At 35.6% G+C, this 18,244-nt stretch overlaps 1 protein-coding gene across 7 annotated transcripts in view; it reads right to left on the bottom strand.

Annotated features, from left to right (window-relative positions):
• Positions 1 to 18,244, bottom strand: part of PRKCZ (protein kinase C zeta) — a 46,554-nt gene that overhangs the window by 10,488 nt on the left and 17,822 nt on the right. For all 7 annotated transcript variants that reach the window (XM_072026936.1, XM_005011049.6, XM_027443281.3 and 4 more), the window contains 10 exons: positions 11,503 to 11,588; positions 8,476 to 8,607; positions 7,433 to 7,514; positions 6,913 to 6,965; positions 4,830 to 5,018; positions 3,441 to 3,538; positions 2,822 to 2,908; positions 2,000 to 2,135; positions 1,558 to 1,645; positions 742 to 861 (listed from right to left, as the gene is read on the bottom strand). In XM_072026936.1, the coding sequence (XP_071883037.1) occupies positions 742 to 861; positions 1,558 to 1,645; positions 2,000 to 2,135; positions 2,822 to 2,908; positions 3,441 to 3,538; positions 4,830 to 5,018; positions 6,913 to 6,965; positions 7,433 to 7,514; positions 8,476 to 8,607; positions 11,503 to 11,588 (1,071 nt within the window). The remainder of the gene's footprint in view (positions 1 to 741; positions 862 to 1,557; positions 1,646 to 1,999; positions 2,136 to 2,821; positions 2,909 to 3,440; positions 3,539 to 4,829; positions 5,019 to 6,912; positions 6,966 to 7,432; positions 7,515 to 8,475; positions 8,608 to 11,502; positions 11,589 to 18,244) is intronic.

The following is an 18,244-nucleotide window of genomic DNA, read 5'->3' as shown; positions in this document are numbered from 1 at the left end:
CTAACAGAAATGTTTTCTTGTCTTTTTCTGTTCTTTTTAGTACGAACAGAGAATAGAACATCTTTAGATTCACTAGCATATGACAAAGTATACTTCTAAACAATACTTCAGTTGATATTAAACTCATCAAGAAGACTGTAGTAGAGTGTTATGCAACTGCAACAGTAACTAGCTTAAAGAACAGTTCTGCATTTTAGGGGAATAGGCAACTCTACAGTTGTTAAGCTTTAAAAGTTTCAATTGTAATAAGCATTGAAGCATTATTGTTTAGAGAGCTTCATATCACTATTCCAGAAGGGTACAACTGATTAACAAACAGTTATGCTAATTCCCTAAGAAGTAAAAGAAAAGTTACATGGATCTAAACTATAGCTTGGTAAGGTTCTTTCTCAAGAGATCCTCCTATCCTCTCACATAGCATTGAATTTTCATTCTTGGACTGTAGAGTGCCTTTGAACAAAGATGCCATTCCATGCAACTTCTGTTGGTTATTTCTACACTCTGAGCATTCTTTGTCTGCAGCAGGCTTCCTAATTCCAGGCTGCTTTATCTCAGTTCAACAAAATTAATTTCTGGAACGAAGAACTGAAAATATTGGGGCCCTTTACATATAGTAGGTCTGCAGGGAGCCATGAGATAAGAGAAAAAATAAACAAGACAGTTCTAAGTGTTTTACTGCAACTGATAACTTCCATTGTTCCTCCCCCAAGAGAATTCGTGGGGAAGGATAGAAGACTGTACCTTGGAAGAGGTAATCTTCAGTGTTCATGTCTGGATTGTCAGTAATGATATCAAACGGAGACCTTCCTGCCATCATTTCAAACATCAACACACCAAGAGCCCACCAATCCACACTGAACCCTGTAAATATTTAAAGAGAAGATTTTCAGCCAGGACTCCTTGAATTTTATTGTTCTCTCAATATGAAGATTAATGGCCTGTTTCTGCAGGTACTGAAATTCTCTACTGTCACTGAAGCCACAGAAATACTGAACAGCATCACTGGATAAGACTTGACAGTTCTCAGAATTTGGACAGCAGAGGCAACCTGTATAGGATTTTGTAGGCGTCTGCCAGAGAGCAGTCGTCCACTGTGTTTAAGCTGGAAATTTGTGTTTTATTTTTTTAAAGGAGGTTGAACATTCTCGAATTTTATAACAGTACACAGCTCAACCTGCTGATTAGATCAGTTCACAACTAACACTGGTTAAAAGACTAGTTTTGATTCTGCATAAGCAATGAATTTTGACACAGCATTCTATAACTTCACCTGGGGGACAAGAGCAGCTGGGATGTAAACTACATCAAGGAATGGGCTTAGTTTTGATACAATATCATTGAATTGTTCTTTTCCAGGGAAAGTAGGATTTAAAAGAAGCTGAAATGAATGACTACAGGAGAAAAAATACTTTTTCATTTCAAAAAAAATTAGACTGTGCAACATTCATATTTTCTCAAAATATACTAACAACAGTAGTATTTGAATCAACCTAGAACCAGAACTTAAATTTCTGCTCAATTATAACTCCAATGTCAAATTGTTCGGTCCTCGCTTACCATATTCTTCTCCTCTTAGGATCTCTGGTGCAATATAATTTGGTGTTCCACAGAAAGTGCTTGTAGTGTCACCAGGGCCCAATCCTTCCTACATATACAAAACAGTTAAAAAATAAATTAAAAGTTGACCTCTATTTGTCACATAGGAAACAAAATAGAAATTTAACTGAGCCAACATGGTCAACTTCTTTTGTCCTCAAAAATGACCCACATAAAAAATAAAAAGGAAAAATTACAAATGTGGTCCTATTCTTCAGTCATTTTTCAGAGTAAAATTGCTATTCCACAACTAAATTCAGGCTTCAGTAACACTGGAGATAAGCAAAAGGTAATTTCTGCCAGTTTTTTTTAGTATCGCTGAGTACTGTATTGGACTTAGAAGCTTGAACAGAGATATACTGAGTGACAGAGAGAGACGAGAGAAATGTAAGAAAAATCCTACCTTGCACATGCCGTAATCTGTTAATTTGATATGACCCTCTGCATCCAGAAGAACATTGTCTAGTTTTAGGTCTCTGTAGATTATGCCTCTTTCGTGTAGAAAGTTCAGAGCAATACAAATTTCAGCAGCATAAAACCTGAAATTGAAAAGGAGAAAATCACATTAACAGAGATTGTACACACAGCAAGTGCAAAGAAAAAGATCTGCTCTTAAAACAAGAGCTTACAGCCAGCTTTTCTCTATGAACAGGATACTGAAAAGCAGCTACTTTTATTTGCAAGGACATTGAACTCATTTAAAAAATATTCCTTAAAATAAGGCAAATTATTTTAATTTTATTAATGAAGAAAATATTCTGTATCTCACATATTTTTCAGAAAAATCTGTAATGACACACAAGAACTGTATTTTCAGCTTAAGACAAGACTTTACACAGTGCATGATAGCAAGCCAGGTTTTTCTTCCTTCTATCACCAAATATATTAATTCAACATATGATCAAAAGAATTAAAATAGCTACGTCATCTACCAACCTATCAAACAAGTGTTAACTATATATGAAGCAGTAAACAAAAATAAATGGGAATAACTTGCTAATTATGAAATGCTTTCTTAACTTAAAAAGTATGTATCTTTTTTTTTTTTTTTTTTTTTTAAAAAAAAAGTTAACATTTCTCCCCATGGCACAACATTCTAAGCTTTAAAAACAACCTTTCATTCTTCCTTTGCTATTCATCTTCTTTTATAGAATAAAGTTTTGAAAGCATTTCATACAACATTAAACAACACAAGAAAACCACTAGAGCTGGTTTAATAAAATACCTTGCATGTTCTTCAGGAAGTTTTCTTTGCCGTTGCATATGAAACATAAGATCTCCCCCATTTACATACTCTATGACAAGAAATAATCTGAAAGTATATAATACAGTTAATGGCTTCCAGTGAAATTCTCAATAGGAAAAAAAATATTTGTACTCTTCCAATTCAAGCCATTTTCAACTTCCACTCTTGAATTAGTCACTCATATTTCTCAGAAACTATTTAAGAAGGGAAAAATATTTATTTAATCCACGTTACGTAGGAACACATCCTTTATTTAAATGCAAATAAAAATGGTGAATTCATACTAAATGGAAAGAGGCAGCTGCATTCAACAGTTTGGTGTTAACAGATATACACGAATTGCTCTCCTACTATAACTTGTTTTCTTTGGACCAACTAACACAATCTGATGTCGATGAACTTATGCACTTAAACAGTTTCTTGCTTCTCTGCTTCTTTAGTGTAGGACACGACAGCTATAACCAAACCAAATTCAAGACACTGCAAACTGATTCTGCCGCCTTCCGTAGATTCGGGTATTATAAAACTCACATAGCAGCTGTTTTACCCATATATCAATGATCAAGGTTTATAAAACAAAATTTCATATCTTTCTTACCGACTTGTTGTTTGAAAGCATGAATGTAAACCAACTAGGAATGGGTTACTGGATGCCTGTTCAAACACATGTTTCTCTGTCTGTACCCAATCAATATCCTGAAATAGAATAATTGAACAATCAGAACTTCTGCTGGATAACCACTATGGGTATTCCCAGAAATTGTGAACATCTATTCTCCCTTATATAGTGTCAGTGCTATGATATTCTTAAGAAAGATAAAAATCCCTTGATCTGGAAGATAACAAACAATTTAATTCAATTATATATTAAATTATATAAGTTCCTTAACCATTTAGAAAAGGCTCTGCACAAAATTCACCTAATTCCTGTCAAGAATAGTTTCACTGTAGTAAGATATTGTATGAAGGAAAGCAAAGTTCAACCACAGGACAACCAGCCTGGCTAAGCAACTGAAGTCTCAAAGGGAATCAAGAAGTGTCTCCATCAAAACCAGATCTAATTGGTTTTGTGCTGAGACACTCCTGAAGATAGAGCACCACAGAATGGTAAATACAAGTGCCAATATGAACCTCAAATTCAATTTTGAATAGAACAACGTGTCCACTTTGGTTTTAAAGAATGAGCATCTCCTAAAGAGACTTCAAAGGAAACTCAGTTTTGTACATACGTACAGTACGCTAGTATGTGCTGCCTGCTCACTGCAGACCAGTTATCCCATCCCCTGCATGTACCCACCATGGCACGTTCCAGTCCTATGGCACTACAGGTGATTGAAGCCTTCCTTCTTTCTTTGCTGGGATTTGTTTATACCCATTCTATTCCACCCGACTGTTTTTGTTCTTTTTGTAACTTGTGCATTTGAGTGTGCTGGTTTTTATAATCAACGGATTTTTGATGATAATCAAGATGTGCAGCACCAATTTGCATAGACGTGTTTTTTTTAAACAAGCCAGTTAAAACCTTAGTGACCTTAAATGGTAGCAACATAACTTTTAAACCTACGGCAAAGAACACTCCAAAGTGCTGTGCACATGCACACTGTAACTGTAAGAACAGTTTGAGCTCCCAGTCTGAAATACAAATACTTTGCATATAAATTATATAAATTTGTCTGCCTTTGAAAACATTTTTTTCATTCTAAATTAAGTGCCTGAATTCTACACCATTCATCTCCTCTCACAAATTAGCACACTCAAGTTGGCACATTCGTCATGTGCATTCTACTAAAATTAAGATTTTTTTATTAAAATAAGGGATATTTCTCTCAAATTTCATCCTGATGTTATAGTTTTTGCAGTTGATGATGCATTCAAAACCTACTAGAATTTCTATTACACAAATGCCATCTAAAACTTCAGCTTATTTTTTTTTAAATAGTATTAAGCTTTTAAAATATGTAATGGAACATAATTAGCAGCCTTTTACCTCATCGTCATGGACCAATTCTTTTTTCACTACTTTCATAGCATAAATTTGATCATTCTTTTTTAATCGAACTAAAAGAACTTTGGCATAGCTTCCGCGTCCAATAACTCTGATTAAATCAAAGTCCTGTAGTCCAAGCCCCTGAGAAATCTTAATTCCATCCATTCCATCAATGACTGGTTTGATATCCTGTATAAAAAAGGAAACAAACTGACGCTAGAAACAGATGCTTTTATAACAAGTAGCTATTACAGCAGAGGTCTTTAATCACTGGACAGAACACACTAACTTCACATGCTGTTCTCACTGCCACACCGATTTTAATGGTCAATTATAACCGACTTATTTAGAAATGTTTTGTTGGTATTGCTTTTGCTCTTATTAGTAGCTACTGTGCTCTTCAAAGTTCTAATTTGTTCAATGAATTCTTCAAATATTCCCTACTGGAAAACAGAAGGCAATGCCTTTAGAAATAGGGTCTTAGTCATTCTTGACCTGTAAGCATGTAGAATTACACTTTCAACTGAGCAAAGAGCATCTTCCGTATTCTGACACGGATACTGCAGTACAAATTAATGAAAGCTAAAGAGAAGACATAAAACAGTAATTTGCTAAAGAATATACCCATCTTGGTTTCAGTTTAGAAAACTGTCTAAGATATACTATGGTAATTTGAAAATTTTAAATAGGTGCCTATGAACATACAGAAAGAAATACTAATTTCTCAGAAGTGAAGATTTGCAGAAAATATTCAATGATGAAGAACGTTGTTTTAAAATTCCTTATTGATTTTAAATGACAAATTTAATTCCAACAAATAGTTAAGATAATGTGAACATGAGACTGAAAAGCAAGAAGTTCAATTAGACAAATATACTATGCATTTGCACTTTCCTTATTCTACCAGGGTATACAATGCTTTGACATACTTCTATGGCCTATTTTTATCTGACCTCAAACTACAGTACTTGTAGACAGATCAGCGTTCTGCTGAACTAAGGAAAGTATTTATATAAAGAATCTTGATCTAGGATTGACTGCTATTAGAAGAGATTGGTCTGAGCCTGACGATTCCAGTCAACAAAGCTACCAGAATACCACATCCTCACAAGGCACCTTAAATCATTTCAGTAAAGCTCAAAAGCAATATGTAAAAGTCAGAAGAGCATTCAGGTCAGCTGAATAAACAACACCTATCCATATTTAAACACTAACAGTATCTACCTGAGCGGAAGTCAGTAACTCCAGATAGCAATTAAAATTCTGATATGTTTTAATTTTCTATCTGTCAATCCATGAATTTGAGACAAACCCTAAATGTACACGACTGAAAATAAGGCTGTCGCTTAACCAAGAGCAGGAACTATTCAAGTGTAAATTAATAATAGTGACAAGCATTGTAGTGGAGGTAGAGACAAGGTGCAGGCTTGTTTAAGAGTAGGGTAACTAAGTGCTAGCATTCCGCAGAATGCATTTATCTCAAATATGCCAGAAGCATTTTTAGAAGCAGCTTCTTGAAACCCTTTAGAATTTAAGTGTGTTGGAATCAAACTGTTCTAAAGGAATAATGCTCTTTGTATGCAGAGGTTGTGTCAGAACCTCTACAAAAGCTGAAAAACAGAGCTCAGGTCTGTTATTTTTCTTGTACTTCCAAAGGAGCTCTCCATAAATTATTAGAGACAGATAGATAGTTAAGGTACTATCAGATTGAACCAATTTTCATAATGTTAGCCTGCAGAAGTAGCCTTAGGGTGATAAGGGGTATACATCCATTAGAGAGGGCAGATAAGATGAAATGTCAATGCCACCATATGTTGCAAGAACCAATAAAGTCAAAAACCTGTTAAATTGATGTTGTTTCAGCATGAATGAAGAGAAAAAACATCTCACATTATGACTGAGATAAGAAGAGCTGTTTACAGAAGAAATCTGAAAATCCAAAAATACTTTAGAGATTATTTTCAGAAAAAAACAGGCCTCTCATGGTAGCAGAAAAAATAGGACAAATAACTAATTACTTCATAAAAGGTCTGTGACTAAGAGTGCGTAAAAGTGAATTACAAAAGTAATTTTAAAAACATACCTCAGAGTCGTCTTTAATGCTGTCATGTTTCCTGTTTGAAGGAATGTAAGGAACTGCAAAATCAAACAGAAGTAGTGTAATTAAGGCCTTCATTAGAAGTCATTACAAAACTGTTAAATGGAAACATGATTTAGTGGTTTGGGGTTAGCAGTTTGCTAGTCCAAAGTAAACTTTCAAAAAAAAAATCAGGTAAATTGGAAACTGGGCCTCCTATACTAACTTTTTTGGTATAGGATCCAGTCCATCAGACCACACTTGCTAATAAAGAGAGCCCAGCCTAGATGAGAGTTTAACTCCTGCAATACTGAACATAAAAAAGGCAACTGCAAACTCAAAGTAAAAGATCTCATCCTCTGAACTAATTACTTAAGGATGTCACAGGAGGCAAAGTTACCAACTTGATGAACTTGAATAGTGCTCCGATGTTGACAGATTTCTGGACTATGCTACTGTCACAGTACAAGCGAAGAAGCGCATGAATTCCGTCTTTAAACATCCTTTTTAGCAGGAAAATACTCACTTCCATCAGCTTCTTCTGAAGGGAGGTCAACTTCATCATTTTTATCATCTAACTGAGGTTCCTGGGAAGGCATGACCGAATCCTTGTAAAACAAAGTGTACAGGAAAAATGTCAATTTATGCAGTCCCTTTTAAGTCATCACGTCTTATCACATAACTGCAATATAACAAGAACCTTACATTTGTAGCTTCTGAAAGCTGGATTTTGTAGGAAGTACTCCAAAATATTAACACTTTGTAACACATTATCAGACCCATCTACCAAAAAGCATAAATATTATTTCAACTGTTCTTTGTAACTACTGGAGATGCTTAGCTGTCTTCTAAAAGTGAGATTAGTATACTTTATTGCAAAGTTCAAACTTTAATTGTATTAAAGAATGTTTCATGGGGAACTTCGACAGAGGAAACATACTTCAATGATGTTACATACTCAATTTAGAGCACTAGCCACATTCCTTTCCTGTTTAAAAAAAACAAACAGGAATCGTTACTCATTGTGCAAAGGTATTGAATAACTTGGTAAATACAACAGTATCAAGCAATTTTATAATACGTTTGGATCCTGGTCTCATCTGCAACTCGTGATGAGTCATGTATGATTATTCCAGTAGGTGCAGCAACACGCATAAATTGTGAAGAATCTAGTAGTGTCAAGGCAAGTCATATATAAACCCAATTTTTTCTTCACCGGTGTTAACTTCTAGTTAACAAAATGATGATGCAAGAATCAGTGAAATACAGTAATAAGCTAAGAGAAGCAACCACTAAGATTGTCAATAACTCTTTATCTATCTGTAAAATAAAATTTCCACTGGAGAAGTGAAGTCAAACTCAACCTTGCTCACAGTCATATCACAGGTTTTCTTCTCAGTTTGTCCATACTACTCACTAACTAAAGGCCTATACTTCACAGACACTTTGATAACTGAAAATCAAATACTGCCCAGCGTTATAAATCTTCAACTGTACAGGATACGTATCTGGAATAAGCAAAACAGAACACAACCAAACATCTTAGTTTTGGACAGAAATCAAACTTACCATATGCCTTTTGCAGGTCAGTGGGACAAGTATATGACAACGTTTATGGACCAACAATTTGCAGTTGATACACTTGTAGCCTTGCCTTCCGAGACCCCATATCCTTTCACTGCACTGGCCACAGTATGCTCTCTAAAAGCCAGAACACACATCATCAATTTCAGTTATCAATTCCCTTCTGTAGGCTGGTAGTTAGCTGGCAGAAAGAACCCAGCCTACAACAATCCGTCCTATTCACCCCCTAGAAATATTCAATAACAATTATTTTGGAATACCCAGGATTTCATAAATAACTGAAGATTACACCTCATGCTTAGAATTGAGCTAAAATACACTTTTTTTTTTTAACTGAATGTTAAGAAAACAAATGTCTCAAGCAGATGGAATACATCACAACCTAACATTTGCAAATCATTCTTAGACAGTAAGTCTATTCTGAACTACAGATACTGACAGAGGTTACCCAAACAAAATTGACAGGAATTTGCGCGCGAGTACACAAAAAGCAGCCAAACTGACTACTTTCAAGAACACTAGCACAAAATACGAGTCTCCGCAAATTAAATTATGAAGACTGTTCTACATATGCACCTATCCACTTTTGACAATGGTAGAACATCAGTAGAAACTTTGCAAAACATAAATTAAAAATCTCATCTATCAAGTCTGATTTAAAGCCTCTGCACATTGCATTATTTAATATCAGAAATATATGGCCTTTTTTCTTCGTGCAGGGAAATCGCATCTGAATAAATTAAACTAAAATGAGGACAAAGGAAGAAGTCAGGCGTTCTGCTGCTGACTTTAACAAGGCACTTCTTGAAATCATTTTTCCAGTGTATGTGTGCTGTGGTCATTTTCTCTACGTTACCCGAACTGCCAAACAGATTCTTTTATGCCAAGAAGTCGCCTAGTCACAGTTCTCTTTCTACACACGGCGCACAGATTGCCAAAAGAAGATGTGCTCAGTGTCCACTATCTGCAAATTTTCCCTGGTAGTTCTGACAGGCGAAGGAGGCTGCCTATCACTGCAAGCTGCACAAGCAGTCCTGCGCTCATCCCCCATGCCAGGCGTCAAGCTCTGCAACTGTCCGAAAGCCACAGAACAGTGAAAGTCTGTTCCTCCGAGCAAGCAGCAGTTAGTGTGGTTATTCAGATCCTCAGACTAATGAATCATACAGTGTCCTGCCCAAAAGTGTTCAACAACTATGAATCCTTACTGGTAGTATTTTAAAAATAATGCAAGATCGGATTTATTTTTTTGAAATGTTTTTTGTATTGCCTTTCTCATATTTTGATAGCTGTAGAAAACCAAACGTAGCTACATTCCAGTCAGCTATACAGCTAGTTCTTGACTGGGAAAAATCCAAACTACGCTGTCCAGGCCAAAACAAACATAAAAACCATACTGCGTACGAGAGAGCAAGCCTTGGGTATCTGTAGCCACTTCTCTCCATTTCAAAACTCCTGCTCCACAAGACTACCTTCAGTATTCTTACATACATTTGGCAGCAATAACATGAAGGCTAAATAAAATGTTTAGGGCCTGGAGAAAGCATGCAAGAAAATCTCATTTACTTCAGTCAAATGCAGGAAAGCAAGAAAAAAATGGACAAAGAGGCAGCATTCAAATTCCATGAGTAATACAGGTACCCCTCGTGCCTCCCCAAAATGCATACAAACACAGAAGTAAGAGTTAACCCTTATGTTATGCTCAACAGGAATACACTGAACAACATCAAGGCTTCGATTCTTGAATGTGTTCATTTACCTGAATTAACCAAAGTGGTTTTAAAAAATATTTTGAAAAAGGAACAAATCCATAATGTAATACTGCAGTCTTAAAAAAGTCAATGTGAAAATCTAGTGTCTAATTCAGTAATGCTTACATATATGACTAATTTATTATTAATCTATGCATTTTCATGTCGTGTCAGCTCATGTCAACTTTATTTCTAGCTTCAGTTGGATTTTCTTTGTATGGCTTTATGATTTCATTTCTACAGAGACAGTTACAAAGTCTTGTTTAGGGCTGTTAGCAAATAAGCATGCTAATGAGATTTCAAAATCTTCACTTGTTTATTCACCATTAGCCTAATCCCCATAAAAACTTATTTATATTAATAACACTGGATTCTTAATGTGGCAGATATGTATTCATAATGCTTCAAGGAAATGTTTTATGAGCATCTTGAAGTATGGAATGTTTCATACAATAAATTAAAAAAATAGTCTGTACACCACATTACGTAACTGCTTGTTATAATTCAGATAAATAACTTGTTTTTCCACATATCCAGTGATACTGAAGGGGTTTTTCCTTCTTTTAAAATGCAGTTTTGGGGTGGGGAGCATTAAAAAAAAATCTATTCCATCCAGGCAGTAGTAAAGATTTCATAAAAGAAATGTTACTGCTGAATCAAAAAGTTAACTCACCTCACTGTACTCAGTTTTGTACCGAATTCCCAAAAGTGTACATTACATTTGTATATGTGCTGCAATACTTTGACATAATGGGCTAAGCCAAGGAGGAGCCTCAGCCTTAAAGCTACATTCACTTGCTTATGTGGATTAAGTCAGATTCTTAATGCATCTGTATTTTAGATCACACACGGGAAGTTTTTTCTTAATTAGATTACGTAATACTTCAGATTCAAAACAGTTAAAGGCTACAGCTCTTAGCATTAATTTCAAGAATAAAAAAAGCACTGAAGGTAAAAGATTATGCTGCAAACAAGCAGCACGATCACAAAGGGTGGAGACGAGAAAAGCTGATCTAAGCACATCAGTTTAAAAATTCACAAAAACAGTTATTAGAGACTTTAAATCTGATTAGTGGAAAATGTATTTAAAGACCAAGTTGTATGATTTTTATGACCCGAATAACACTGCACAGACCAAAACTAACATCAATAACCATCCAGCTTTTCCTCTCTTTTCACCACTCAAACACAGAAGAGCACGGACTGAGAAAACAATTACCACAGAACATTACCGAAACCCAACATTTTATACAACAGTACTCACTCTGTTAAAACGTTTGGCTTGAAACAAATGCCCATTCACTCTGTACAGCTTCCTCCATCTTCTGGCTCCACGTCGGTAGATTGATTCTAAGAAAGAAATTAAGAAGGTATAAAGCAGCAGCATGGTTGCACAGTGACAGCAGACACTCTACATTAAGCAAGTTGTGACTAAAAACAATCTTGCTTTTCTAAACATCAACGCACAGCTAAAATCCCTGCTGATTTTTTTTTATTATTTTTTTAAGGCAGCCTTAAATGACAGCTCCTGCAGGATGTGCTTTCACCACTGCCTCTCCCTTTTCTCTGTCCCTGTCTTTTTCCTCACATGATCGTAATCTTGTTAGTTTCTTGGCTGCTTGTTGTTCAAGCTCAGGTGAGAAGGACAGATAACAGATAGTTAAAGAAACAGCTTCCTCTGGTAAAATTAGTGTCAACACAAACACTAAGGGTGTTTGGTGCTAATAAGGCTTTAGCTATACAGTATTGAATATAATACTAATTTGGAGAATTACATTACTTGACCTCAATTTCATCTTTGTTAGCAAACATTACCCCAAAATATTTCTTCTGTTATGGAAGCAGCACAAGTAGAAGACTGCAATTATTTCTAATATAGTCTAAACATGACAAGAAATCATTCAAGCTGTTGCAGACAGATTTTTCAGGAAGCCATGCAAGATACATAGCATCTACTCCAAATGTATTTGCTGTCACTTTTCACATATATATGAGCAACATTTGAGTGGCTAATTAGAGAATTTGATATTAAATACTAAGTGCTGAAAAATTCATCATGCAGCACCAGTCCTGCATGCAGCTGTAATGGTGACACAGCCAGTCCCTGGCACACAACCAGCACCATGGCTTCTCATAGCAGGCAACCTCGGGGGTACTGGCTGCAGTGGGAACACGGGGAGGTAGAGGTGGGTGGTGAGCTAGGCAGAAGAGTCAGCAGTCATGTTAGAATGGGCAATACAGTCCTGCTACAAAAAATAGTAACAAAACTAAAGAAAAAAAGTCACATTCGGCATGATTTCCATTGCTGAATAATTAGTTCTAATGACACCTACTAAAGGATTCAAATTTATGAGCTTGAGGTTTACTGTAACATGAAGTTAAAAAGCTATTCTTGACAGTGGGACACTCATGACATCTTAAACGTTTCCAAGAATATGCATCTCGCAGTGGTTTTACTGGTAATATCACATTGCTTGCAAAAGAAAAATGAAAAATTAGAATACTTCTTATTTAGCTATCATTATTTTATCACTATCTTCAATAGTATGATGAGAAAGATTTTCCAACACAAAGGTTTAACTGTGTGCCTTTTAAAATGTGAATCATTTATACTAGTTATAATGCAACTTAAAACAGTTGGCAACTTGTACAAAATATATTTCATACACTTCATACAGAAAAATTAGGACGTAATACAGTTTCATAGGGAATGGAGAACTAAGCACCTTAGGAAGCATAACTCCCTCTGAGAAGGTAGCAGCAAAATGCACACTTTCATGACACCTTGTGAATGGCAACATACGTGCTGTATGTCCTACACAGGTCCGCTGGTTCTGCGGATGAAGATGATTCAGTTTCCTAATGTGGTTCTATTAGGATCATCTTACATTGACCTGATTTCTCCTGTCATCCTAACAAGGTCTATTAAATTGCCTTGTACTTCTCTTTAAGCGTTGTAACTTCTCTGTAGGAATCTCCATCAGTTGAACAGTTTGTTTAACCTAGAGTCTAATACTTGTTCTTAAAGCTGTCCTTTAATCGGTCTCATACAAGTGAAACAATATTGAATACTGAACATGGCACATAGGGAAATATGCAATGTTAACTAAAATGCCTGACAATATAGCAAAGAACACGTAACAGGAAAGATTTGATAAGACCTCATTGGTAACACCTCAACATGGAGCAATGTGTAAAAAATGAATTTATAACCCTCAGAAATTAACATAAAACCATCTTTAGTTCTCATGTGTTGTTTCTGGCTTTCAAGTTCTAAATACTTACATTTTAAATATTTTAACATTTGACTGTAAAAACTTAAAGGTTATGCAGGAGAAATTATTGATTAAAAGTTATTTTCACTTCATATTGAGCCAGCTAAAGTCATAGGCTCTGGACGTGCCGTGTGTGAACATTGACTGTAACACTGGTCAGAATTTAAATATTCCTTCATTGTCCTTCGCAAGCAAGACACAGAAGTATGGAAGATAGTTATCCCCCAAATGTGGGAATGCTCATACATAACTATTCACATGTGCAAATGTTTACTTGGCAAGTTTGAAACAGACATTGCACTAATAAATTGATTGTTAACCATTTGAAAACAATGAGAAGATGAAAGGCTGCCTGACACAGCATTAGCAAACACATGGCTACTAGAATAGGGGTGTCTCGATTGATATGCTCATTTGACCCAAAAAGCTCTTCAGAATCTGCCAAATATAAACTTTCCTTAAAGCAAGCAAGCAAACATAACCCTGCTTTCACAAGTGCAACAAAAATTTAAGTGAGAGCCTTGCAACGCTATTGTGAAGTTTTTGCTTAAGCACATGCTTTGAAGAATAAACTCCACTCTCAGTAAAACAAAACAAACAAAAAAGCATAGGTGGAATTATTGCTAGCACATTTCAAACAAAACTTCCAAACTTTAGCTGCATTTGTTCAGAAAAATCAAACCTAATTCAACAGTGCTTTGTGAAATGCTACTTACTCTTCATATTTAATTGCAAATCTTCCTGATTAAACTGTAAAATATGCCATACACAAACATCAATGAAAAACTGTTCCACCAGTTGTAGGATGACTTTTCACCAAGAGGTAGAAAACTTCAAAGATTTTTTTTTCCAAAATAGCTAATTGATTCATTAGACAAAGCACCATATGGAGGAAACCTAATACATCTGTGTTCTGAACAGTAGCTTATCACTGACATGAGGAATATTAAGTGACTGGTAAGTTAACAAGCAGCTCACGCTGATGAAGTCTGTAAATAAAGGAGCAAGTCACCTCCTTAATTACTGCTAAATATTAAATCAAAGTCATGATTTTATAATATCCTTAGGAGGCAACAGTCTAACAGAAGTTGAACTTAACACATCTTAGCTTTAAAAAGTAGGAACCAAAAAGGAATGTTTCTTTACCGTACTTACATACTGAAGAGGACTACTTTTTTCATTTTTTATTATATTATTGAATGCCTAAAACAATCAACCAGCTGCCTGTATGTAAAAAGCAGTGCAAAGCAGCCACTGTTGTGCTGTTCCCTCTGTTGTCAAGTTCTGCAACTACATCACTAACAGGATTGCCCAAGGAACCCTGTAAATATATTGGACAGCTTTTTCAAAGACATTCATTTCTTTCTCTTTTAAAAATGATTATAAGAAGAAAAAGGAAAAATAATAATACACAAAAATTGCAGATATAAATTGATGAGTGAATTAACAAGTCTATTGTTCAGTCTTCACTGAAGACTAACTCATCTACAGAAGATACTCCCCTGTTCAAGAACAACCCCACCACGACTTACCAGAAAGGGTGTGAACCTTGCCTTTGAAATATGGAACTTGGTAAAGAAGAGAAATAGAAGCGCAATTGTTTTTCAAGTGGCAATATACTTTCCCAGCACTGGAGAACAAAAAGAACTTAAAAGACAGGTCCAACCTCCCCCCAGGCCTGAAATATTATTTTTCCATCCAAAGAAATTTGGCAAACCTTATACTTTCCAGAATATGTGAGAATTCATCAGTTGTCTGAAAAGCGTGCTTTACAACAACGAATGGCATAAGACAACCACAAAAAATTTATTTCCTCTGCGTTTGGATTTTACAAATGCTTTCTGCAATTCCAAAGTCTGCTTTTATGTGAACAAACCATAATGAAATCTTTTACCATACTAAGCAAAGAGATAATTTGCTATTGCTGCAAATCACTTCTCAGAGATTAATGCAAGTTGTTTACAGGCCAATTACATTGCCTGCCAGCTGGACAGTATGAAAATGCCCAGTTTTTGTTTTGTTCTTTTAATGTTTTGCTGAGCAGACAAGTGAGCATTCTTTCAAAACCAACTCAGGAATTACAACCAGGAAATGGATACTGGTATTTTGGAAGGTCTCTGAATTACATGAAAAGTTAACATATAGAGAAAATTACATATAAAGATAAGTACATTTTAGGAAAGTGAACTCTAGAGAACTTGGATAGTGCATTGCTCCAACATCTGTTACGTAGTATTTCCCAAGCAGTGGAACAAAACTGCTTTCTAAAGCACGTAACAGACATACATTGTAGGGTGTAGTAATAGGCCTTTCTTATTATTATGACTGAACTGCTACATACAATTGACATTCTTTTTCAGAAGCTACAGAAGAAAATATCTGTAACAACGTAAGCATCAACTGCTTTCACCTCTTGCAGTTATTAAAACGGTCAGAAGATGGCATTTTATTTATTTTATTTAAAACTGACTAGCATTTGGGAATCAACAGCATCCCATTATACTTTTCAACAGACACCAAGATTAACCTTTATGGAGAGGAAAAAAACAAGCACAATTAGGACAGGAATAATGAGAAAGAAAAAAAGCAAGCGTGCTATGTGGAGTATCAGCAGAGAACCAACTGGGGGGACCACAACCCACCTCAGACCTGCCATTTGTTGCAACACAGCCAGAACACTTTCTGAATACCCTACTCCCCACTGGCTTCAAAGAGGTCAGCCGACTCCCATTTCAGGATTGCTGGATGCAAAACCTGTCCTCCATACACACTGATTTGTCAGGCGTGAGCTCTTGGTTGCTCATATTCATACCCTTCTGTTAAAATGGCTCCGTGCCATCACAAGGTGATAAACCAGATTTAATAAGATATTGGCATCCAATAAAAGCAGAGCTAACATCTCATTTCTAAAAAGCTGCACTTCTGCTGTGTTCTCCTTTAGATCAATCACACCTGTTAATGCCTTATCCTCTTTCTTGGTCTAAGAAAAAGACCAACCTCATTTTAAAAGCTCATCTGAATGGTTATTAGAAAATCAGGATTGCCTCGTCACTAAAAAATACTGACTGTATTCAAAATATATGAGAAAATTAGGAATCTAAAAACTGTTTTCAAGAACACAGGTTTTCAATTTCAAACAAAAAAATAGAAATACCTTACATTCACAGAAATACCAGAAATAAAATGGTCATCGCATACAAAAGTTTCCCTTAAAAGGTCCCTTAACTTGTGACCAACAGATAGACTGATCAACCAAAAATATCATGCCTGCAGCCTGAGACACACTTCAGAGGCACCCTGTATGGAAGGCAGTGACACATCCTGCCTGAAAAAGATAGCTATCAAATGACCAGAAGACATCGAAGGAGTTGACTTGACTTTCTTTGCTCAAGAGATTCTATCAGCCTTCTAACTTGGGCACCTTATCTAATTTGGAGACATCTAAACATTCAGTAGAAAACAGTTTACAGCACTATTTCTTGAAAAATGTAACCCTACAACTATCACAGCCAACACGTATGTGAGATAGCTTGGCATGTTTCTGGAAATAGACAAAAATAAACTTTAAAATCCCATAGTCAGATATAACAAAAAAGACATTTTTAAATGGTCCAAACTGCCTTACCATCAAGTATAAGAACTGTAATTTTGGTTACGATGCCAAGTGCAATAAGAAGCATCACGGCTAAAGCAGCCTGGCTTAGGTATGATTTGGGCAATGCACAGAAACAGCTAATCATAGCTTGAACCTCATGCAAAACTCAACATCACCTTCAGCAAGGCACAACTGCATAACTTAGCATATCTACTTCACATTCAAAAGTTTGATTCTTCTTATTAGAGACAGCTGGGCACACAAGAGAATTCTTAAATACATCTGTAGTGTTACCAAAATGGATACATCTGGGATTAAAGAAGGATCAGAGTACTATTCTCCTACTCACTGGCAGAGAAATTGTAGCAAGTTTGGGTGATCAACTTACTTCCATACTGAATTCTAGAACATCAACTGTGAAATCAATCACAGAACTTGCATATAGTTCTCTTTACTTGGAGACTAACCATTTATTAACTAGTTGTTAAGAACTGTTATGAATCTGACTTGGTGGTTAACAGCGCAGTTTAGTCATTAATATCTATTCAAAACAAAAATGTTTGACATTAATTTAAAAAAAAAAAAGCCGGAAGAACACTGAACCAGTACTTAAATGATTTAATTTGCCTTAGTGTTGAATTACATCAAAATACAGTTTGTTAAAGTGCAGCCAGCTAAGACTTGGTCAGATCAAACTCCCATCTAGTCTTCATTATCTTAAACAGCAAATTATAACATACCTATTGAAAGGGTTGGAGGGAAAAAACAAAGTTAACTTTTCATAAGCCTCCCAGACCACCTTTTACGAGATTTCATTTTTATAAACCTTACAGGTAATGGTTAATTGATTTCTGAGTGGAGTACCTGACTTTTAAATTACCTGTATTTCATTGGCTATCTTTTTCTAATTTAATAGATGTTATTTCGTAAGTTTTCTTCTAATGTACATCAAATTACTCGATTTGACTTCAATTGATAAACATCCACACCTATTCAATTACATCATCAATGAAAAATGCAAGCCTACTCAAAAAAAACCCACCAGCTATTCAAAATGAATTTCACATTATTTCAAATCGATAAGGCTTGTATAAGGTAGCCTCCCCGATGCCCTAGAAGCCATTACTTGATTCCCA

This window comes from Anas platyrhynchos, chromosome 22, assembly GCF_047663525.1.
Source record: "Anas platyrhynchos isolate ZD024472 breed Pekin duck chromosome 22, IASCAAS_PekinDuck_T2T, whole genome shotgun sequence".
NCBI classification, from domain to species: domain Eukaryota; kingdom Metazoa; phylum Chordata; class Aves; order Anseriformes; family Anatidae; genus Anas; species Anas platyrhynchos.
This window is presented reverse-complemented; position numbering and strand designations above follow the sequence as displayed.